General features: G+C 56.2%; 2 protein-coding genes across 6 annotated transcripts; one reads left to right on the top strand and one right to left on the bottom strand.

Moving 5' to 3' along the window:
* The first annotated feature begins 21 nt into the window (after positions 1–21).
* Positions 22–2,191, top strand: LOC105491434 (transmembrane protein 208). Its single transcript, XM_011757893.2, has 6 exons — positions 22–158; positions 766–861; positions 1,287–1,346; positions 1,427–1,563; positions 1,716–1,800; positions 1,895–2,191. The coding sequence occupies exons 1-6, from the start codon at positions 153–155 to the stop codon at positions 2,030–2,032; spliced, it is 522 nt and encodes a 173-aa protein (XP_011756195.1). The 5' UTR covers positions 22–152; the 3' UTR covers positions 2,033–2,191.
* A 116-nt stretch (positions 2,192–2,307) lies between these two features.
* Positions 2,308–21,322, bottom strand: LOC105491431 (formin homology 2 domain containing 1). Of its 5 annotated transcripts, none has more exons than XM_011757860.3 (24): positions 21,037–21,322; positions 13,168–13,274; positions 12,723–12,787; positions 11,566–11,633; positions 11,388–11,493; positions 11,220–11,314; positions 10,843–10,954; positions 10,663–10,757; positions 10,427–10,570; positions 10,154–10,302; positions 9,746–9,877; positions 9,604–9,627; positions 9,215–9,268; positions 7,585–7,700; positions 6,885–7,495; positions 4,938–5,093; positions 4,532–4,714; positions 4,325–4,444; positions 4,083–4,244; positions 3,497–3,687; positions 3,210–3,402; positions 2,962–3,124; positions 2,689–2,886; positions 2,308–2,614 (listed from the first exon to the last, which is right to left on the bottom strand). In XM_011757860.3, the coding sequence occupies exons 1-24, from the start codon at positions 21,235–21,237 to the stop codon at positions 2,532–2,534; spliced, it is 3,528 nt and encodes a 1,175-aa protein (XP_011756162.1). In that variant the 5' UTR covers positions 21,238–21,322; the 3' UTR covers positions 2,308–2,531. The 5 variants fall into 5 exon arrangements, with proteins under 5 accessions (XP_011756162.1, XP_011756161.1, XP_011756166.1 ...); XM_011757859.3 differs by having other exon boundaries at positions 9,746–9,922; XM_011757864.3 differs by having other exon boundaries at positions 7,227–7,495; positions 9,746–9,922; positions 21,037–21,321.
* Between the last annotated feature and the right edge of the window lie 103 nt (positions 21,323–21,425).

The raw sequence follows: 21,425 nt of genomic DNA on the forward strand, positions 1-21,425 counted from the left end.
AGGGGTTTGGGAAGGAAGTGAGCCCTATTTCCGTCCCAGAATCTGACCACTTTGGTCTGCGCCGGAAGTACATGTGCTGCCGATGTGGTGCTCAGTGATTGCGGTTTCGGTCGCTCTCCCTTGTTCCCTGGGCTGAGTATTTGCCTCGCACCATGGCGGTAAGGAGGATGTGTAGGGCGGAGTCCGCACCAGCCAAGCTCTCCAGGGGTTGTGAGAGTGAAAACTGAGAAAGGACATTAAGGGATACGGGGTGGGCCGGAGGGGGGCACCATCCCCTGGCCAGACCGTACTAGAACTGGGCTGGGGGAGGGCGGCGCAGGACCATACCAGGACTAGTGCCGGAGCGGCTTGGGCATCAGTACCAGAGCAGGCCAGAGATATAAGTGACCTGAGATGGGCGTTAGCCCAGATCGGGACTACGCCAGCGGAGGCCTGAGGGAGGCATCATTCTACTCCGCCCAGGAGTACCCTTGGAAGAGTCGTTGCCTAAAGCTAGACTACCACGGGATCCAGAGGCGGTATTAGCTTAGGGTTGAATTATTCCAGGGCGAGCAGGAGGCGATCCTAGCTGTGGGTGCTGGAGAGAGGGCGTCAGCCCCTAGATAGGATGGACTGGAGGATGGGTGGACATTCCAGGGATTGTGCTAGGTTTCAGCACTACGGGGACCTGGCTGAGTTGCGGCTGGAGCTCTATAGCTAACCGGGCTGGTGGGGAGAATGAGGAGGACCGTGGCCTCCTGACGTCATCTCATCATCCCTCTGCAGCCCAAGGGCAAAGTGGGCACGAGAGGGAAGAAGCAGATATTTGAAGAGAACAAAGAGACCCTGAAGTTCTACCTGAGGATCATACTGGGGGCCAATGTAAGTGCCTGCCTCCTTGCTTCTATGCCAGCTTATAGTCAGTCCCCTAGTCCTCAGCACTGCTTGGTGAGAAGTAGTGGTACCCGAAAAGGCTGTAGAAGAGAGTTCCAGTCAAAAAGAAATGAGAGATCTGGGCACAGAGAAAGTACTGACTAGTAAAACACAAAGGAAATGAAGGTGTGAGTCGTAGCTGAATTTAAGAGCCCTTCCTACCTCCAAGCACACAAAGGCTTCTTTCCTGGGCTGAGTTGGGTGTTAGAGGAGAGCCTGGATATTTGGGATTCAGGGAGCAGGGCCCTTTCTTCAGCCCTGTAAGAACAACCTTGCTCATCCCACAGCCTGGCCTAATTCTTGGTCAGAGTTGAGGGAGACCCATGGTTTGGAGGTAACTTCTGACCCCAACCTGATCCTGTGATTGCTTGCAGGCCATCTACTGTCTTGTGACGTTGGTCTTCTTTTACTCATCTGCCTCATTTTGGGCCTGGGTAAGTATCTCCATCCTGGGAGGTGGATGAGTGCATAGGGTCAGTGGCTGACCTTTGATACCCTCATTCTTGCTCTGCAGTTGGCCCTGGGCTTTAGTCTGGCAGTGTATGGGGCCAGCTATCACTCTATGAGCTCGATGGCACGGGCAGCGTTCTCTGAGGATGGGGCCCTGATGGATGGTGGCATGGACCTCAACATGGAGCAGGGCATGGCAGAGTGAGTGTCCCCCACCGCCAGCCCAGGTGAGCGGCCCCAGGGCTGGAGCCCAGATAGCCCAAGAAGCACAGCTACTTGCAACTTGAAAAGGGTGGAAGGGAGTTGAACTGGGGCCCATCTGCTGTCTTTGGCAGCTTTATTTCTATCCACAGGCACCTTAAGGATGTGATCCTACTGACAGCCATTGTGCAGGTGCTCAGCTGCTTCTCTCTCTATGTCTGGTCCTTCTGGCTTCTGGTACGTGGGCTGGGGACGCTCCCAAGAAGGGGCATCTAACCCTCCCCATCTTTTATTCCCTGCACCTTGCTTCAAGTTACCGTTTCTCTTGTAGGCTCCAGGCCGGGCCCTTTACCTCCTGTGGGTGAATGTGCTGGGCCCCTGGTTCACTGCAGACAGTGGCACCCCAGCACCAGAGCACAATGAGAAACGGCAGCGCCGACAGGAGCGGCGGCAGATGAAGCGGTTATAGCCATTGACATTGTGACCACAGGCCACTGGCCCTGGTTGACTCTGTCAAGGTGCACGGCCCCCCATGCCTGGAGCAATGAGGGTCTAGTCTAGGGGCCAAAAGCAGTCTGAGGTATTGGGTATACTTTATAGGGTCGTTGAATAAATGGCTTAGAGTGTGGCTGATGGCTGTGTGGGTGATGAGGGATGAAGCAGGAAAAGCCGGTCCTATGGGATTTCCCTCCTGCTACAGACCCAGCCTAGTGGGGACCCTGAAAGAAGAGAAAGCCTGTTGGATTAGCTAAGAAAATTTTATTTTGCTCTGTGAGTTCAAGGAGCTCACACACATGCACATGCACGTACACACACACACTTACATGCACACACACAGCTAATACTGCTTAAGGCATGGCTCCTGGGCACAGAGTTCTGGGGCCAGAATTCTGCTCTGGGCCTTCCTCATTCTATCATCTCTTGCACTGCAGTCCAGGGTCCAGATAGATTTCCGGGATGCAGCACCTTCACACCTCCAGGCCAGGACCCTTGCTTAGTCCCAGTGCCTGCACCAGGTCATCTCCGAGCCCACTCTTTAACGTCCGTCTCACTGCAGGGACACAGTAGGGTTGGAGGGAGTTGATGGGGTTCAGGTGGGCAGCGGGGTTGTGGGGGGTTACTTACAAGACTTGCGGTTGCCGCGGGAACGCTTGCGTTCCCTAGCAGCTAAGGCACGAGGACTGCTCTTGGTCACTGACTGCACCAGAAGGTCCATGATCTCATCTGATGTATCACTGGGTAAACTGGAGCCTGGGGGTTCTTCTGGGGGTACAGTGGAGGGCCCCACTGTGGGCATGACTGGGGAGCTGCTCTGGACCATGCCTGAGGGAGGCCAGATAGGAAGGTCAGGCCAAGGTGGCCCTGGAGCCCATTCCCCACAGCAGCTATGAGCCTCACCTCTGCTGCGGCGATTGTGTGTGGTGTCCTCAGGCCTGCTGGTCAGCAGACTCTTCATACTAGCATGACTGTCAGCATCTCCCCGGCCTGGCCCACTGCTCACTGCTACTGGGACAGAGGGGTTGTTGGGGGCTTCCCCAGCCACACCTGAGAACTTCTCTGTCTGAAGAAAGAAGAAGGGTGAGCTAGGAGGAGTGAAGGAAACCAAGGAGGTGGCAGTGAAGACTAAGACCTGGAAGGGCACCCACCTCAGTGATCATGCGTCCCCGGGTCTTGTTACGCTCACGGTATGTGGCCCGCTTCTGCTGCTGCTGTAGTACTCGTTCCCGGCAAGTCCGATACTCAAGCGCAAATTCCCGCAGCGTGTGGCAGAACTGCGTGATGCGAACTTCACGGGCCGCCTGCGGGGTGTAGCCCAGGTAAAGCAGGAAGGCATGGAACCTAGGCAGGTCAGAGTGGGGAGGGACGGTGAGTCCTGCTTGTTGTCTGAGGGAGGGTGGTGGCCGTCCTGCCTCTCTTGGGTCCATGCCCCTACCTATTGCAGACACGGCGGTGCACTATCCTCAGCAAGGCAACACGGCGGGCACGCTGGGCCAGGAAGTGGGTGAGGCGGGCACGCAGGGCTGGGGCGAGCTCATGCTTGGCCAAGCTCCGCAGGCTCTCCTCAGCTGCCCAGCTCCGGCGCTCCAGCTGCCCCAGGTTCTCAGTCAGCTGTTCAAAGTCCACCTGAGAAAGCAAGGGGGTGTACATACTGTCCCCCAATACCCTGTAGATAAGACACGGCCCGAGGCTGCCTCTGAGCCAGACTGGCCAGCTTGGGCCCTGAGGACACAGACATTCAAAAGCTCATAGACTAGTGCAAGAGACACAAGTCCATTTGATTTGAATGAGGAACAGAAGGTTTATTGGGGGAAGTGGCAGTTCAACAGACCCAAAGACTGGGTAGGTGTGGCCAGGCCAATAGAGGAAAGCATTTCTGGCAGAAGGCATAGCTCACACCCAGGTGGCTGGAGGAAGCCCTGGCATAGCAGCCCAGATAGGGAGAAGAGGGAGGAGCCAGGCCCAGGAAGCAGCGCTTCTCATGCCTCGTCCAGCCTTGGTTGATTCTGGCAGGTGCTAACCTTGGCACAGCGGGTCAGGGCAGGGATTTCTGAATAGAGGTCGGAGGACTCAGGCCGAGTCTGGAGCACTAGGGAGCAGAGATGGTGTAGCAGTGACTGTCGGCGCACCGTGTCTTTCACCTCTGACACCTTCTCCAGGTAGCTCAGCTCAAAGCCGCTGCTCTGAAAGGACCCTTTCTGAGCCTGGGCCTGGTTGGCTCCAGAACCCTGACTCCCCCTAGTCCCCATGTACTCTCACTCACCTGGGATCCATTGAGGAAGTTGCCCACAGCTAGGAGGGTAGCCAGGATGCAGCGGAAGGTGGCATTCTGTACCAGCTGTTCCATACCCACTTTCAGGTCAAACAGTGGCTCAGCAATTTCCTGGTATGGGAGACCAGGGACTCTTAGACTACGTGGTCATGATGCTTACCTGTCCCTACTGTCTGTCCCACTCCAAGATCCAGGTACCCGTTCCATGCTGTCATAGTCCAGCTTGAAGGCCCAGAGTTGTAGACGAGCAGCGAGGCCGCCAATGGAGGCAAGAGTTATCAGGAAGTTCTCGGCTGGGCCCAGGGGTATGTCAGGGTTGGCCAGCTGGGCTTCCTCAATCTTCTGCTGCTCTTCCTCCGTGGGCATCATGGTCAGTAGCTTCTGAGGATGTAGCCAGAGCCTGACATGCCCCACTCAGTGCAGGCCTGAGGCCTCAGGCATTGGTCTTGACCTGACCCTCAGTCATCTAGGGGAGGCCCCAGAGTCTGGGGACTGCCCTGCAGAAAGGCCAAGCCCATGCCCACCACTAGAGGGACAGGAAATGCCCACCTACCAAAGGAGAAGGCCAGACCTCCCTCCCACACCCATAGCTGGGTGACCCCACCTCTATGCCGTCCTTGCTGACAGCAAACTCATCAAAGTTGAGCAGGGCAGCCTTAATGACATGCACAGGTGGCAGTGTGGTTAGGCCGATGTTGATGGCATTGCTGCGTTTGGGGTCCAGTACTGTGGTCATTGTCCGGCGGCCCTCACCAGCTTTCTGCATGGTTGGGGGAAGGGCAGTGTAAGACTGAGGAAGGGGGCCGGGCGCCGTGGCTCATGCCTGTAATCCCAGCACTTTGGGAGGCCAAAGCAGTTGGATCATGAGGTCAGGAGATGGAGACCATTCTGGCTAACATGGTGAAACCCCATCTCTACTAAAAATACAAAAAAAATCAGCCGGGCGTAGTGGCTGGTGCCTGTAATCCCAGCTACTCGGGAGGCTGAGGCAGGAGAATGGCGTGAACCCAGGAGGCGGAGCTTGCAGTGAGCTGTGAGCTGAGATCACACCACTGCACTCCAGCCTGGGCAACTGAGCAAGACTCCATCTCAAAAAAAAAAAAAAAAAAAAAAAAAGACAGAGGAAGGGACTAGCTGGGACAGCAATCTAAGAGGGCACTGCAAGGTCCTCCTCTAGATTGCCAAATGATCCCACAACTGACAAACTGGCAACCTGGAATGTGTAAGGCATGGGGATGAGCTTAGATTCTTTTGAGACAGGACCTCGCTCTACCACCCAGGCTGGAGTGCAGTGGTGCCATCATAGCGCACTGCAGCTTAGCTTCTGGGATCTTCCTGCCTCAGCCTCCCAAGTAGCTGGGATTACAGGTGTGTACCACCATAACCAACTTTTTTTTTTTTTTTTTAACTTTTTGTTTTTCCGCCTCCCAGGTTCAAGCAATTCTCCTGCCTCAGCCTCCCAAGTAGCTGGCATTGCAGGCATGAGCCACCACACCCAGCTAATTTTCATATTTTCAGTAGAGACAGGGTTTCACCATGTTGGCCAGGCTGGTCTCATACTCCTGGTCTCAAGTGATCTGCCTGCCTTGGCCTCCCAAAGTGCTGGGATTACAGGGGTGAGCCACCATGCCCGGCCAATTTTTTTTTTTTTAAACATTTATTTATTTATTTATTTTTATTTACTTATCTTTTTTTTTTTTTTTTTTTTTTTTTTGAGACGGAGTCTCACGCTGTTGCCCAGGCTGGAGTGCAGTGGCGCGATCTCGGCTCACTGCAAGCTCCGCCTCCTGGGTTCACACCATTCTCCTGCCTCAGCCTCCTGAGTAGCTGGGACTACAGGCGCCCGCCACCGCGCCCGGCTAATTTTTTGTATTTTTAGTAGAGACGGGGTTTCACTGTGGTCTCGATCTCCTGACCTTGTGATCCGCCCACCTCGGCCTCCCAAAGTGCTGGGATTACAGGCTTGAGCCACCGCGCCCGGCCTACTTATTTATCTTTGAGACGAAGTCTTGCTCTTGTCCCCCAGGCTGGAGTGCAATGGCGCGATCTCGACTCACTGCAACCTCTACCTCCCGGGTTCAAGCGATTCTCCTGCCTCAGTCTCCCAGATAGCTGGGATTACAGGTGCCCACCACCACGCCTGGCTAATTTTCTATTTTCAGTAGAGATGGGGTTTCGCCAGTTTGACCAAGCTGGTGTCAAACTTCTGAACTCAAATGATCCACCTGCCTCGGCCTCCCAAAGTCCTGGGATTACAGGCATGAGCCACTGCGCCCGGCCCAACTTTTAGTAGAGATAAGGTCTCACTATGTTGCACAGGCTGGTCTCAAACTCTCGGATTACAGGCGTGAGCCACCATGCCCGGCCAAGTTTAGATCCTAGTTGGGGCACTGCTGATCCCTTGTTAGGAGACCTTGGACAATTCCCTACTCCTTTCTTTGTCTTAGTTTCCCCATGTGGGAAGTGAGTGACTGGCTCCAACAGGTCAGATCCTTGAGCTCTGATTCCCTCCCGCCTCCAGTGGGGCTGCCTTGCAGATGAGTGGATTTACCTTGGAGGGCAGCACCTCTTTGGCACGAGACTCAAAGAGGTGTTCCAGCCGGGCTGTGTCCACTGAGACAGGCTCCAGTGAAGCCCAGAGGGTGGCGCAAGGCCCAAAGCGGCTTGCAGAGACTCCATGGCCCCCACCCAGCTTTAGCTCACGCCAGAAAAGTTTTACCGTCTTCCTCTTGGTGGGGAGGGCTGAGCTGTCAGGCAATGAATGGGGAAGAGGGGCAGCCAGAGGTAGAGGTGGAGGTGGTGGGAACGGGCCTTTGATGGGTGGGGGAGGTGGAGGTGGGGGAGGTGGAGGGACTCCCGAGAGTAGGGGCAGTGGGGGTGCGGGAGCTGGGACCTCTTTCCCAGCCTCCACAGACTCTACATTCAGCATGTCCTGGTCTTCCTCCTCCCCTAGATCTGAAAAGTCCAGGTCCCCAATAGAGAGGTTGGGTGCACGAGTAGGGAGCTCCCAGATGGGCTCAGCCTTGGGGCTTGCTGGTATCAGTGGCTCCTTGGGCTCTGGCTCAAGGCTTCGCTGGGCCCGGAGCAGGACACAGGGGGCAGGGCTCTGGGGTGTTCTGGGTGCAGGTGCTGTCTCTGGGGAGTCCCAGAGTTGCCGGGCATCTAAAGAAAGGTAAGGAGCTGTCAGTGCCATGCCCCCTGTGGGGCAACAGAGCAACAGGCAGGCTCTGCCTGCCCACCCACCTACTCACCTGGGTGTCCATCTGCCTCACTGGGCATGGCCTCGGCCAATGTCTCTGCCCGGCCCTGGGCCAGCGCAACCTGCTTCTCTGTTTCTGCTGCTGCCACATTCTCCAGGAACCGGGCTCTGAGGGAAGGTGCTTGTCAGTGACAGTGTCTGACACACCCCAGCCCAGGTACACATGCCTTGCTGAGCCCCTGGACACCACCCCCAATTGCAGGCACACACAGACACATGGGGAACAGTCCATGCACTGAGCAGACCAGAACCGTGCCCAGCAAGGCCAGCCCTTCTTCAGTCCTCCACATCTGGGGAGGATTACTACCAACCCTGCATTCCCAGATGAAAATACAGGGAGAAGTTCTACTTAACATCTAAATTGCAACCTCGTTCATGTTCACTGTCCTGATTTTTTGTTTGTTTGTTTGTTTTTTAGAGACAGGGTCTGTCAGTCACCCAGGCTGGAGTACAGTGGTGTGATCATAGCTCACTGCAGCCTCAATCTCCTGGGCTTGACCCTCAACCTCCCAAGTGGCTGGGACTACAGACATGTGCCACCACACCCAGCTAATTTTTAAATTTTTTTGAGGAGACAGGGTCTCGCTATGTTGTTCAGGCTGCCCTTGAATTCCTGGCCTCAACCAATCCTCCCACCTCAGCCTCCTGAAGAGCTGGGATTACAGGTATGAATGATGCACCCAGCCAAATTTTTAAAAATTTCTTTGTAGAGATGAGGTCTTGCTATGTTGCCCAGGCTGGTGTCTTGAGTCTAGACAAGGACTCTTAGAGCAGGGGAAGGGGATAGCTGTCCCAATGGGCATATCAGGCTGTCCCTCCCTTAGCATGTCTGGTAGCTTCTGGGAGCCTATGCCTAGGAAAGGGCCTGGTAAACAGGCCAGGTGCGGTGGCTCACGCCTGTAATCCCAGCACTTTGGGAGGCAGAGGTGGGTGGATTACTTGAAGTCAGGAGTTAGAGACCAGCCTAGCCAACATGGTGAAACCCTGTCTCTACTAAAAATACAAAAATTACCCAGGTGTCATGGTGCAGGCCTATAATCCCAGCTACTTGGGAGGCTGAGGCAGGAGAATTGCTTGAACCTAGAAGGCAGAGGTTGCAGTGGACTGAGATTACACCACTGCACTCCAGCCTTGGAGACAGAGCAAGACTCCGTCTCATAAAAAAAAAAAAAAGGAGGTGGTAAACAGTGGACCCTCAGTTTATGCTGAAATAATGGGTGCAATCCAGTGTCTCTTTTCTGGCCCTTCCTCTGTTGGCTCTCAGTCCCTGCCTTTCCCTCAGCCTTAGGTTACCCCTCTACCCCTACACCACACAGCACCCTAGGTCCCCTCCCTCCTCGGTCCTGAGCTGAGGACATGGCAGAATGAGCCCCAGGTTGGGCGTCCACATCCCCATCTCTGGCTGCTAAGGTGTTGCTATTGAAGCACAGGGACCACTGTGACCCCAGTGAATTTGTTCCCAGTGCTTAGCCTTTAGGTTACCGAGGGGGCATATGTCTGGAAGAGGATAGGCCTGAGTTCCCCAGCTTTGGTTGCATCAGGCACGTGGAACCCCTGCTGGGGGAAGCAATGCTGAAGCCCTGAGCACATGGCAGGCCTGGCAGGCCGGCCTCTGTACTTACTCCAAACTGGCCTGCCCAGGAGGGGATTGGGGGACAGGTGGGCTCTCAGGGGCCCTGGGTAGGGAGGATGAGAGAAGAGATGGTAACTGTGGTGCCAGCTCCGTGGTTGCTCATACCCACACAGAGCTGGGCAGTGATATTGGGGTTCCTTCCCAGCCACAGTGGGAAGCGGGGCAAGGCATGACACGAGGAAACTAGAAGTGGAGGGGAGAGACTGACATGGAGCAGGACAGGGTGCCAGAAGAGATGGAGGCAGCAGAACAAGGGAGTGACAGATGGGGGCGGGAGACATGACAAGAGGCAAAGACAGGCAGAATGTCGGAGGAGAGGAGACCACAGGAGGAGGAGATCTAGTCAGAGCCTAACCCCACCCGCTGGCAGTCACTTACCAAGCGGGAGCAGTTTGGTGAAGTCTGGAAAGAGAGAGAAAGCACGCGTTTGGGCAGAGGAGGCTGAGTGCCCATGGAGGGGCGCAAAGCGGAGGGACAGTGGGAGAGAGGACTCCAGGGTGACTTCTGTCTCCCTGCTTACTTGTAGATGCTCCTCTCGCTGGAGGTGTCAGCTGAGGGTGCCACAGAGATGGTAGGAAAAAGGTTCACTGAAGCTCGGAGGCCGGAGGGAGGGCCCACAGGGCTGGAGGTGGGGCCTGTCAGCGGGGCGGGGCTGGTGAAAGAGGTGGGGCCTACCGGTGAGGCGGGGCCTGTGGGGCTGAAGGCAGGGGCTGTCAGTGGGTTGGGGCCTGAGAAGCTGGAGGCGGGGGCTGTCAGTGGGGTGGGGCCTGCGGGGCTGGAGGTGGGGCCTGTCGGTAGGGCAGGGCCAGTGGGGGAGGTGGGGCTGTCTGTGGGGCGGGGCCTGAGGGGTTTGGGGTCAGGGCTTGACAGCTCTCAGGGCCTTGGCTAGTAGATCCACCCTTCACCATCTACGGAGGCTCGTACTTACCCAGGTTCCAGGGCACGCGCGGGGCAGCCCCCGCCTTCCAGCGAACGGCGGCTCCTCTTGCCCTCCTCAGAAGAAGGCTTTCGTCGTTCCCGCCGCCCACCGCCGCCTGGGGCTTCTTCGATGTCTCCATCCTCCAATTTCAGGGCGTTCTAGCAGAGGTGCACCAGGATGTAAGAAAGTGGTTAACATGCATGCAGGTGGGGTGGGGCGCTGGGGACAGCGCTTCTCTCTTCCTTCCTTCCAATCCCCCTCAGAGCGTAGGGCCCGGCCCACCTCGTAGAGCACAAGTTGCGTGCGCAGGTCGACGTCAGTGCCTGCAGTGCCCAGGTGGCGCTGGACCAGCGCTTCCATGCCCTGCTGCTCCAGTGCATCTGTCACATCGTAGAAGGAGTCCTGGTCCGGGAGGGCCGCCAGCGTCTGGAGGGCAGGGATAAGAAGGCAAGGCTGAGGTTGGTGGGGAGGTCAGGAGCCTGAGCATCCCAGAGCTGGTACCCAGTCCTTGGCCAGACCTTGTTGATGAGGGTGACCGTGTACACCAACAACTCAGGGTCAGTGCCATTCTTCTCCTCCAGGATGGATACCAGATTGGCCCAGGGAGGAGCGCCTGCCACACAGAAAGTGGAGCAGTCATGGGGGGATGGGTAGGAGAGAGGGCTCTGAGTGGTGGGGGAGAAGGGACAGTCTCTGACCGGTGGCGCTGGCCACAGAGTTCACTGCACAGATGAACAGCGGTGCGTTGTTTTCGGAGTATTCTACAAACACCAACAGCAGCTTCAGGGCTGTCTTCACCACCAAGCGGGACTGAGGGGAGAGGTCAGCACATATGAGTGGGGCTTAGGCCAGACCTGTGCCAGCTGTTGCTGGGGAAGGGGAAGGGCTGCTGGGGCTGGACCCAGAGAGAATCTAGGCAGAATGACCCTGGCTTCAGGCCCAGGCACTGAAGTGCCTTCTAGGCTTAAGAGAGGCTTAGATTCACTCCCTTCCAGCCCACTTTGCAGAATGGGAAACTGAGGCCCAGAGAGAAGCACTAGGCAAAGGGTATAAGGCTGGGTGGAGAGCCACTTACCAGGCTGGCACACAATGTGTACAGCCACTGAATAGTCTCACTGTGGGCCACCACCCCCAGCATTCCATCCACAAAGAGCATCAGCTGGCCGAGCGCTGGGGACACAGGGATGGGCAGAGTCAGCGAGGGTCGCTGGAGCAGGGGTCATGGGGGAGGGGAGGGGCTGACCTCTAAGGATGTAGCTCTGGTAGTTGTGGTCGGCAGCAGCACCCACACGGATCAGGCAGCTCAGCCCCTCCGAATGCACGAATTCAGGCACGAGGTCTTTGTCCTCCTGGAGGCACCATGGGGGAGTTTAGGGAGGCTTGGGCTACACACTTACTCCCAGCCCACTGCGAGGCCTCACCTGGAAGATCTGCTTCAATGAGAAGAGGGAGCGGCGGAGCTCAGGGCCACTGGAGCCATACAGCTTTTCTGCAAAAGGTAGGGTATGAAACCGTCAATGGGACACAGACTCACTGTCTTCCTCTACTTGGATACAACCACAACTCTCCACCAAAGAATAGTCTAATATATATATATATAATTTTCTTTTTTCTTTTTTTTTTTTTGAGACGGAGTCTCGCTCTGTCGGCCAGGCTGGAGTGCAGTGGCCGGACCTCAACTCACTGCAAGCTCCGCCTCCCGGGTCCACGCCATTCTCCTGTCTCAGCCTCCCGAGTAGCTGGGACTACAGGCGCCCGCCACCTCGCCCGGCTAGTTTTCTGTATTTTTTAGTAGAGACGGGGTTTCACCGTGTTAGCCAGGATGGTCTAGATCTCCTGACCTCGTGATTCGCCCGTCTCGGCCTCCCAAAGTGCTGGGATTACAGGCTTGAGCCACCGCGCCCGGCTATAATTTTCTTTTTTTTGGTCTAAGAGACAGGTCTCACTCTGTCACTCAGGTGGAGTGTGGAGTGCAGTGGCACAGTCATAGCTCACTGCAGCCTCAAACTCCTAGCCTCAAGCAATTCTCCCACCTTGACCTCTCAAAACACTGGCATTGCAGGCATGAGCTACCACGCCCAGTCTGTTCTAACATTCTTTTTTTTTTTTTTGAGATGGAGTCTTGCTCTGTTGCCCAGGCTGGAGTGCAGTGGCACCATCTCAGCTCACTGCAAGCTCCGACTCCCGGGTTCACGGCATTCTCCTGCCTCAGCCTCCCAAGTAGCTGGGACTACAGGTGCCCGCCACCACGCCCGGCTAATTTTTTTTATTTTTAGTAGAGATGGGGTTTCACCGTGTTAGCCAGGATGGTCTCAATCTCCTGACCTCGTGATCCACCTACCTTGACCTCCCAAAGTGCTGGGATTACAGGTATGAGCCACCGTGCCCGGCCTTGTTCTAACATTCTTGAATCCCCCTCCACTCCCACCCTGGCCCTGGAAGGAGAGGTCAGGATAGGGAGAGGGAGAGCACATCCAGCTAAACATACTTTGCCCACTGTTCAGCACAGGCCTGAAAGTGAGCCAACTGGGCTATGGGGAGGAGGTGCTGCTGGACACGGATGCCCTCACACACTCACCCAAGATAGCGTTGACCCTCACAGAGAGCTGGGTCCGAAGGATCAGTGTGGGCTTCCGCCCTTTGCTGAAATCAAGGATCTCCGTCAGCAGCTCCCAGCCCATCCCTCAGCATCCCTCCCCACAAGCCAAGGGAGCCAAAGACCTCCCCATGCCAGCCCCAGCCCAGCTTGTTCCTCCCAGCTGCTCCTCCAAGGACCCAAGGGTTGGTCAGACAAGAGGGTTGGTGCAAACACAGGTATCTCAGGTATGTGGGAGAGCCCCTGACTCCCACCTTGGGCAGCAGGTAACACTGGCTAGGCTTTAGAATTCTCTTGGCACACTTCCCTGGGGCAGGAGGTGACCCATGGCCCAGGCTAGTGATCGAGTGTCTCAGCTGCTGACATTTGAGCCAGCCCCTGGCAAGGGTGGGGGTAACCTTGCCTCCCTGGCCCCATCAGTTCTGACCTGATCTCTTCATAGAAGCCCTCCAGCATCTCCCGCTGCTCTTCCAGGGACAGCTCAGGGTCCAGGTAGTATCCAGAGGGAGACACTTGCAGAGCACAATCCTCCAACTGGGGGCAAAAGGAACAGCTGTGAGACTGAGGAAGAGGTGGCAGGGAAATGTATGAAGACCCCTGACCTCTTACCTACCACTTGGGGGGTGGCAGAGAGACACAGGGTCTGCACTACAGCTGTGCATTCCTTCAGCATTTGCTTCTCAAGCGCCTACTATGTGCAAAGCCCATCTGTGTCAGGCACCAGGCTTTCTTGGCCTTTGTTTGTACCATCTCCTCTCTTGGCTGACACCTACCTATTCTTTAGGTTGCTATGCAACCCACTCCACCCTGTATGTATGCTCCCCTCCGAGACCTTCCACACAGCATTCTAATATCTGAGCCACTGGTCTCCTCCTCTAGCTTCATTCTCTGGGTTCAGGCACTCCGTCTGTCTTGCTCCTTGCTTTATCTGTAGAGCCTGGCATAGCACCCGACACACAGTAAGCACTCACTAGGACTTGTTGAGCTAATAAACACAGATGAGGAAGGGGAATGGAGAGAAGATGGGAGGAAGTTCCTGCCTTCCAGGAAGCTCACAGCCCTGTGGGGTGATAAGCTGTAGTCACAAAGAAGCCCCAGAGAGAAAGTGTTAAGATGGCTGGGAGGCGCAAACCCACCTGGGAGAGTGTGTCTGTGTGTGCGTGTGTCTCAGTGAGTAAGAGGGTGAAGACAGTGTCTGATCCATAGACTTCCCAGTCCACCAGATTTCAGGGTCTTTGCCCTCCCCCAAGGCGGGCTACAGTTACAATGGTCCTAGCTGGACCTCAGAGACACCCAAGGGACCTATTAAAAAACCAACTTTAGGCCAGGCGTGGTGACTCACGCCTGTAATCTCAGCACTTTGGGAGGCCAAGGAGGGTGGATCGCCTGAGGTCAGGAGTTCGAGACCAGCCTGGCCAACATAGTGAAACCCTGTCTCTACAAAAATACAAAAATTAGCCAGGCAAGATGGCAGGTGCCTGTAATCCCGGCTACTGGGGAGGCTGAAGCAGGAGAATCGCTTGAATCCAGGAGGCAGAGGTTGCAGTGAGCCGAGATTATGCCATTGCACTCCAGCCTGGGAGACAGAGCGAGACTCCATCTCAAAAAACAAAATGAAACAAAACACTTTAGAATCTGACTCAGTCTACAGTAGGACCCCAAAGCCTGCCTTTGTAACAAGCAGGCACATGCTCCATCCACGTGTCCATGTTTCCCTCCCCAGGCTCTCCTCCCCCACCACAGGGCATGGCACTTAGCCCCTTGAGAAGTGCCTGTAGAGAAGCCTGAGGGAGGTGACTCCCGTGTGTCAGAGGGTGGCACTCTGCCTCTCCCAGACACCTCCCCCCATTGCACAGTACAGGCATGCAGGTTCAGCAAAGTCCCCTTAACTTAAGTGGCTCTGGCCCTTGAGATGCCTTGGCCCAGGGAGAGCCCACCTCTGGAGAGGCAGGGGGTCTTCTGGTCTCCATCTTACTAGGCAATGTCAATTCCAACATTTGTCCTGCTGTTTGGTCAGCCCTGCCCTCTTCTGGACCCCGCCCAAGGGCTTCCAACTGGCCTTGGTCCCCTGGAGAAAAAGGGAGTCCAGTTCCTGCCCCAGCCCCCGCCTCTGTTTAGCACCCCTTGCTCCTGCCTTAGAGCCTGACCTGGCTCTTTCCCCACAGTTTAACATGTGGGGCCCTTGGGTGACCCCCTTTCCCCACCCGCCTGGGACCTGGGACATAGGACAAACACTCCAGCCTGTTCTCTGTCCCACTTCCTGCCTGGCTGCCTGCCCTCCCCAGGGTGCCTTGGGCGGGCCTGGCTTTCCCCTCCCTGGGAGCAGAGTCATCTTCTCCAGGGCCTACTGGGAACAGGCCTGAGAAGGGGCAGCAAGGCCCGAGGGCTGGGGTATCTTGTCCAGGGCCAGCTCAGCTGAGGGCAGCCCACATTCTTCCTGATCTCTTCCCACATGGTGACTCAGCAGCCTACCACCCCACCCCCATTCAGGCATAGCCACATCTCCTTCCCTTGGCCTGGAAGATTCTGGGACCCTAGAAGAACACATCTACCCCAGAGTCACCCCCGTCAGGGATCCCCTCGAATCACACACATATAGAACATCTCATTCATTTGAACATTCATGACCAGGCTGGTTTTAGATGCAGAGGACCTAGGAGGAATCAGACACTGCCTCTGCCTTCCCTTCCAGCCCAGTGGGGCAGATGGGCAGACAGACAGATTTGAGTCAGAAAAAGCTCATGAATGTGGAATCACAACTTCCATGGGGGCTAAGAAAGGGGAGGGGCAGAGTGCTATAAAGATAAACGGGAAGGGAAAACATGTTACACCTGGTAACTGCTTACACACCCAGGTATAAGATCGGGTATGCCCTGGCCAACACAGGCCGAAGCAGCACAGCCCCAGAAAGGTCAGGCCCACCATGCTGTCCTGCCTCCTTGCATACTGTAATCCCAAGGGAGCAGAGAATGTCCCTCTCCTTCTAGGACACCTGCATCCATCTGGGGCAGGGTCCTGAAGGTTAAATGGTCCACCTTTTTTTTTTTTTAGATACCAAGTCTTGCTGTGTCTCCCAGGCTGGAGTGCAGTGGCGCGATCTCGGCTCACTGCAAGCTCCGCCTCCTGGGTTCAAGCGATTCTCCTACCTCAGCCTCCCGAGTAGCTGGGATTACAGGCATGCACCACCATGCCTGGCTAATTTTTGTAATTTTAGTAGAGACAGGGTTTCAGCATGTCATCCAGGCTGGTCTTGAACTCCTAACTTCAAGTGATCCGCTCGCTTCTGCCTCCCAAAGTGCTGGGATTACAGGTGTGAGCCACCGTGCCTGGCCAACGGTCCACATTCTCTAGTCTCCTCAGCTGAGCAGGTTCAACCCTGTCCCTTCGCTGTGGTGGCAATGTCCTCCTTAGCCACTTTGCCTGTCCAGTCCTGCTAGGGCCCTATTTCTGGGGAGGTCCTGGGAAACAGGCAGTCCAGTGCCTTCCAGGACAGTGTTTCCCCACACCCAGCTGTCTGTCCTGGGTGGAAGTGTGGGGTGGTAGGCTAGAGTCAGGCAAGCAGCAAAGAGCAGGAGACTTCCTGCCAGCAGGATAGCACTTGTCCCTCACAACCCTGGCCCCTTCCTGAGGTCACCCTTCTGAGAGAGCCAAACCTCTGGGTCTTGTTTCTCACACCCTGTGGCTGGGCCAGGCCTGAATAAGCCCAAACCCTGGTCCTTGCTGACAGGGCTTAAGGTCAGCATGTAGTATGGGCCCACATCCCTGACACCTGCCTGGCTCTTGTCTTCCTCACTTCTGTGGTCTCTGTCTTGGGGTGGAGTCTTTCCCCCATTCTTCCCAGGCTCAGCTTCTCACTTTGGCCTCCAGCCCACTATTCTCTTGACTCTTGAGGCTCAGGCTTTTCTGAGCACCCAAAACCAACTGGTTATATATGGTTTTATATGCAGGGTCAAGCTCAGGGGACTATGGTGTCTACTTCTCTGTCTCTTTCTAGATATCTATCTATCTATATATAATATATAGATATAGATCTATAATACACAGGTAGATATCTATAGATATCAATAATTTATATCTATATATAGCTATATATCTGTTATATATACACATCTGTTGCATATATCTATTATATATTTTTTTCTCCCTTGTTTCTTTGGACTGTCTTACCCAATATTTTTAATAACAGTGTAATCAGGTAAGACTGAACATACCAGAGCAGGGTACAGGGAAGATGGAAAAGAGGCGGGATTATAGGCTGAAGGGCTTCTGTTTTAGAAAATAATTGGTTAATTGCCTCTTTTGTCTCCTTTCCTATAAACACAGGACCCTGTGTTCTGAAGACCCTCCTTTCCTGTTATCGTGGGTCTCCAACTAGAGTGTGACTTCCTGAATGAGATGACAAGGATGGGCCTTGGGGAAGGAAATCCACTTTTATTATCTTTTGTTATGCTTCCTCTGTGCCAGGCACCGGGCTGCCTCTTTCTTTTTTTTTTTTTTTTTTTTAATTTAATAGAAATAGGTTCTTGCTATATCACCCACTGTTCTTGAACTCCTGGCCTCAAGCAATCCTCTGGCCTTGGCTTCCCAAAGTGCTGAGATGACAGGCATGAGCCACCATGCCCAGCCTGAGCCACATATTTCATTTGATTCTACCAATAATCCTTTTACAGATAGGGAAACCAAGAATCAGAAAATGAGCGCATTGCCCCAGGGTGCACAGCCAGGAGCCAGGGCTAATTGACCAAATCTTGGGCAGATGGGCCCTGGAAATGCTCCAAGGAACCTTAGAGGGGAGGTGGAGTGAGGGCTGCGGCCAGCACGATTGCCAAGAGCTGAAGACATCCTCTTAGTTTTCTGGACTCTGCAAATACCCCAAACTGGTCTTCCCAGTTCCAGTAAGGGAACACCAAGATACACGCACCCCATACAAGCTAGGATAATAGTATCTACCTCTGCCAGAACCTAGGTGTCAGGGTCCCTCACCAGGCTGCAGCTCAGCCACTCTGTTCCAGAATGACCAGCAGATTGGATAGACCAGCCCCAGGGGAGGCTAGGAGACCAGGACTCATGCCCACACCTCAATTTTCTACAATCTCCCAAAGGCTCCTGAGATGTAAAAAGGCTAGAGTGGGTTGGGATAGGGTCAGGAAACATTCCAGGACAGTGCCACCCCTGTCCTACTTATTTTTAGCCATAGCTAGGGAAACAAAGTTGCTAGTAATGACCAGATTTATAGGGCTGTCTCCACTGCCAGGAGGAGAGGGCTTTCCTGGCCTTCGCAGCAGGGTCAGAGAAGCACCCCAGGTCCCCCTACCTGGAGTTCAGGGAGAAGTCGGTGCTATACCAGGTGTGGTAAGACCTTGAGTATCAGGGAGAGGCTCCTGAGACACTTCCCAGAGGGAAGGTAGAACTGGGAAGCTCTAGATTAGGAGATGAGATGCAAGGCCAGAGGGACACATTCTCCCCTGGGGCAAAGGCAGGTCCCTGAGCTGGGGGAATATTTTGGAGGGGTGGAAGGCGCTCCTGAGTTCCCCCAGGGACACTAGGCCTGGCCCAATGCACTGTCAGGCTCCCTTCCACCAACCAGGGCCAGGAGATGAGTCAGAGGCTGTGGCCAGGAGCTTCCTCCTAGACTAGGAGGAAATGAGCAAGGGTTTCTGAGATCTGAAAGCTCTTTAAGAAGGAAGCCCCCAAGGGAACTCTAGGGGTTAGGCTCTGCCCAATGGGGTGTGTGGGTGGAGCCCCAGGGAGAAAGCAGACTGGCCTCTGTACATCCCCAGGGACGGGGCTCATCTGCTGGGATGATCAGGGCCAGTACCCACAGGAGGACAGAGGCCACTTGGCTGTGTCCTGTCCTCTGCTGGACAACTGTACATAGGACAAAGCAATGAGTAGAGAACCCCTTCCTCTTATTTCTGCCCTACAGCTTGGGACAGGGATGCCCCAGTTTCTGGGCCACCTCTCCCCTCTAGAGGGCCAGCAAGACAGGCCTGAGTCATGTCTGTGACTCTGGGGCACCCACTTACAGGACTACGGGAGGAACAAGCTGTTGACATTTCCTGCAAGGAGGAGCCCTGCTCCCCCTCGCTCAGCTCTCTGATGTCCCTGCCCCTGCCCTATTCTCAGCCCCTCTTCCTCCAGCCTTCTATTCTGGGGCTGTGGTCACAGTTTATATTTGGGTTGAGCACATCACAGTGCATCTGACCATTCCTGGCAGAGTTGCTAGCCCCAGGGAGTCCTGGCTTCTGGCATTTGTGGTAACCTAGTGTGCCGCCTCCTTATCCCTGTGGGGGAGGGGAGGCAGTCCTCAGGTGCTCCAGGTGGGAGAACATTAAATCGGGGAGACCAGGAAGGACTGCATTGGGGATGAGGAACTTATATTCTCCACGAGAGCTCAGTAGTGTCTTCAGTTAAGGAGCAGGGAACACAGGTCAGAGCACCTGGTGGGGTTGGGTGGAGACAGGGGTCCCATGAGAGGGAGATAGAAGGGGTGGTTCTGAGCCTCTTTCTTGCAGCTGACCTACCAGGCTTGCCCCCAGTTGGGAAGAGGGGTGTCAAGGGGCCGGGCACCATGGCTCAAGTCTGTAATCCCAGCACTTTGGGAGGCTGAGGTAGGCAGATCACCGTCAGGAGTTTGTGACCAGGCTGGCCAACATGGAGAAACCCTGTCTCTACTAAAAATGCAAAAATTAGCTGGGTGTGGTGGTGCACACTTGTAATCCCAGCTACTTGGAAGGCTGAGGCACGAGAATTGCTAGAACCCGGGAGGTGGAGGCTGCAGTGAGCCAAGATAGCCCCAGTGCACGCCAGCCTGGGGGACACAGCCAGAATCCGTCTTAAAAAAAAAAAAAAAAAAAAATGCAGGGGTGGTGTCAGGGCTAGGTCCAATCCTTGAGTGGCAGGATAAGAGGAATACCATATTTTCTCTAGTGCTCCACCCTTATTTCAGGACCCGGACTTTGGGAGCCTGGGAGCGGGAACCAGTCTTAGTTCAGCACTCCTGTCTTCCCAGCCCCCATCCTGAATGGGAGGTGGCCGCCAGCTGCACACGCTTCTTCCAGGCACACCTCAATTTGCCCCTCCGAATAGGGCAGGACAAGCGGGGGCTGCGTCAAAACTCTGGCGGTGAGCAGTGTGCTGCATTCTTCCAGCCATGGCCTTGAAGCCGGGGTTCTGGCCTGGACACGCGCCACCCCCCAGGCCAATAGTCTCACCCCCCCTCCCGCCAGCGCTCAGAGGCGGGGCTGGCCGCAGCGCGAGGAATGCGGGCTGGGGGCCCGGGGCACATTCCAGGGGAGACCCTGGGCCCAAGGGGCAAGTTTACGCAACTCGGCGCCCAGCTGAGGCTGGGAGCAGGGGAGGGCACCCACCCCGACTCTCTCTCTTCCCCAGCAGTTCTCTTCCCCAGCAGTCTAGGCGGCCGGGCTGGTGTGGAGCCTGTGGGGGTGGTAGTGCGCCTCCCAAAGTCCTGGCCCGGAAACAGCGTGCCGGAAGGGGCTGCTTGCGGGGGGCTGACGGCGGCGAGAAGGAGGGGAGAGGAGGTAGGCTGGCCATCTGGAAAAGGGCCTCTTTCCGCACTGTGCACAAGTCGGCTTCGGGGCGGCAGCAAAGTAGGGCAGGCCGGCGGTTTAAAATTAGCCCGGCCCTCCCTCTCACTTCCAGGCGCGGGCCGATGGGCGGCGAGTGTCCGGGGGTGGGGGCGGGAGCGGTGACTCAAAGGGCTTTTCCACCCGTGCAGCCTCCTGCGCTCTGCGGATGCCGGGCCAGACCGCTTCCCGGGGACTCCCCTCACCCCGTGAAGTCTCTCCTCGGCCGGCACTCCCAAGTTCCCATTGACCTACAGAGTCAAGCCCCAATCCAGCTTCTTGACACCGCAGGAAACCTCTGCCACCTCTAGTAGCCCGCGCCGGGCCCGCCCCTCCTCGTGGTCCCGCCCCCACCTCACCTGAAGCAGGTGGAAGCTGGTCCCTCCCCAGCTCCGCCTCCAGGGTCCGCTACGGCCCAAGCGGCTACCGTCATCCTGACCAGGGAAGCCACCCTGGCAGACGGACGGCGAGGGGAACTCGAGCACCTCCCCAGGTGCTCGACAAGTTCCTAGCACCCCTCTTCAGTTTCCCCTCAACTTGAGAGGGGACTCCCCCGCAGGCGGGGCAGAGTGGACCCTGGGACCCCAGCCCAAGACTTTTCCGGAGGAGAACACTTGCTCCAGCCTCTTCAGGAGGGGCACCTCCCACCAGCTTTCATGGCGCCCACCCTGAACCCCCGATCGCCGCAACCTTTCTCCGGCCCCCCTCACCTTGAGCGGCGCTCCCAGCAGGCGGTGCAGCGCGGGTATCTGCGCGCCCAAGGGCAGCGCCCCGTCCAGGCTGCAGGTGGGGGCCCGGCGCGGCTCCGGGAAGTTGGCACACGCGAAGGGGTCGGTGTCTTCCAGGTACTGCACCCTCACGGTCACCACTGATACCGGCTCCTCGTCCCCGCGATCTTCCCCGCCCGCCATGGCTCCGCGGCCGGCTCGCGCGGCGCGCCTCGGAGTCCCGACCCCAGTGCAGCTTCTACTCAAGCACACTATAGCTCCGCTCTTCGGGCCGGGCCGGACCGGACGCGGCTGGAGGGGCGGGGCCAGACGGAGGCGGGGCCGAGGAAGGGGGTGGAGCCAAGATTAGTCCCCGAGTGCGCGCGTGGAGG

The sequence above is a fragment of the Macaca nemestrina genome, chromosome 18 (assembly GCF_043159975.1).
Source record: "Macaca nemestrina isolate mMacNem1 chromosome 18, mMacNem.hap1, whole genome shotgun sequence".
Taxonomy (NCBI): domain Eukaryota; kingdom Metazoa; phylum Chordata; class Mammalia; order Primates; family Cercopithecidae; genus Macaca; species Macaca nemestrina.

Coding starts and splice junctions, on each gene's coding strand:
- LOC105491434 (XM_011757893.2), top strand. Junction 1,347..1,426: donor CTGCCTCATTTTGGGCCTGG/GTAAGTATCTCC, acceptor CTTGCTCTGCAG/TTGGCCCTGGGCTTTAGTCT. Junction 1,564..1,715: donor ATGGAGCAGGGCATGGCAGA/GTGAGTGTCCCC, acceptor TTCTATCCACAG/GCACCTTAAGGATGTGATCC.
- LOC105491431 (XM_011757859.3), bottom strand. CDS start 21,237: ATGGCGGGCGGGGAAGATCGCGGGGACGAGGAGCCGGTATCAGTGGTG. Junction 4,245..4,324: donor ACTTCCTCAATGGATCCCAG/GTGAGTGAGAGT, acceptor GGGTCCTTTCAG/AGCAGCGGCTTTGAGCTGAG. Junction 3,125..3,209: donor GGGGACGCATGATCACTGAG/GTGGGTGCCCTT, acceptor TTCTTTCTTCAG/ACAGAGAAGTTCTCAGGTGT.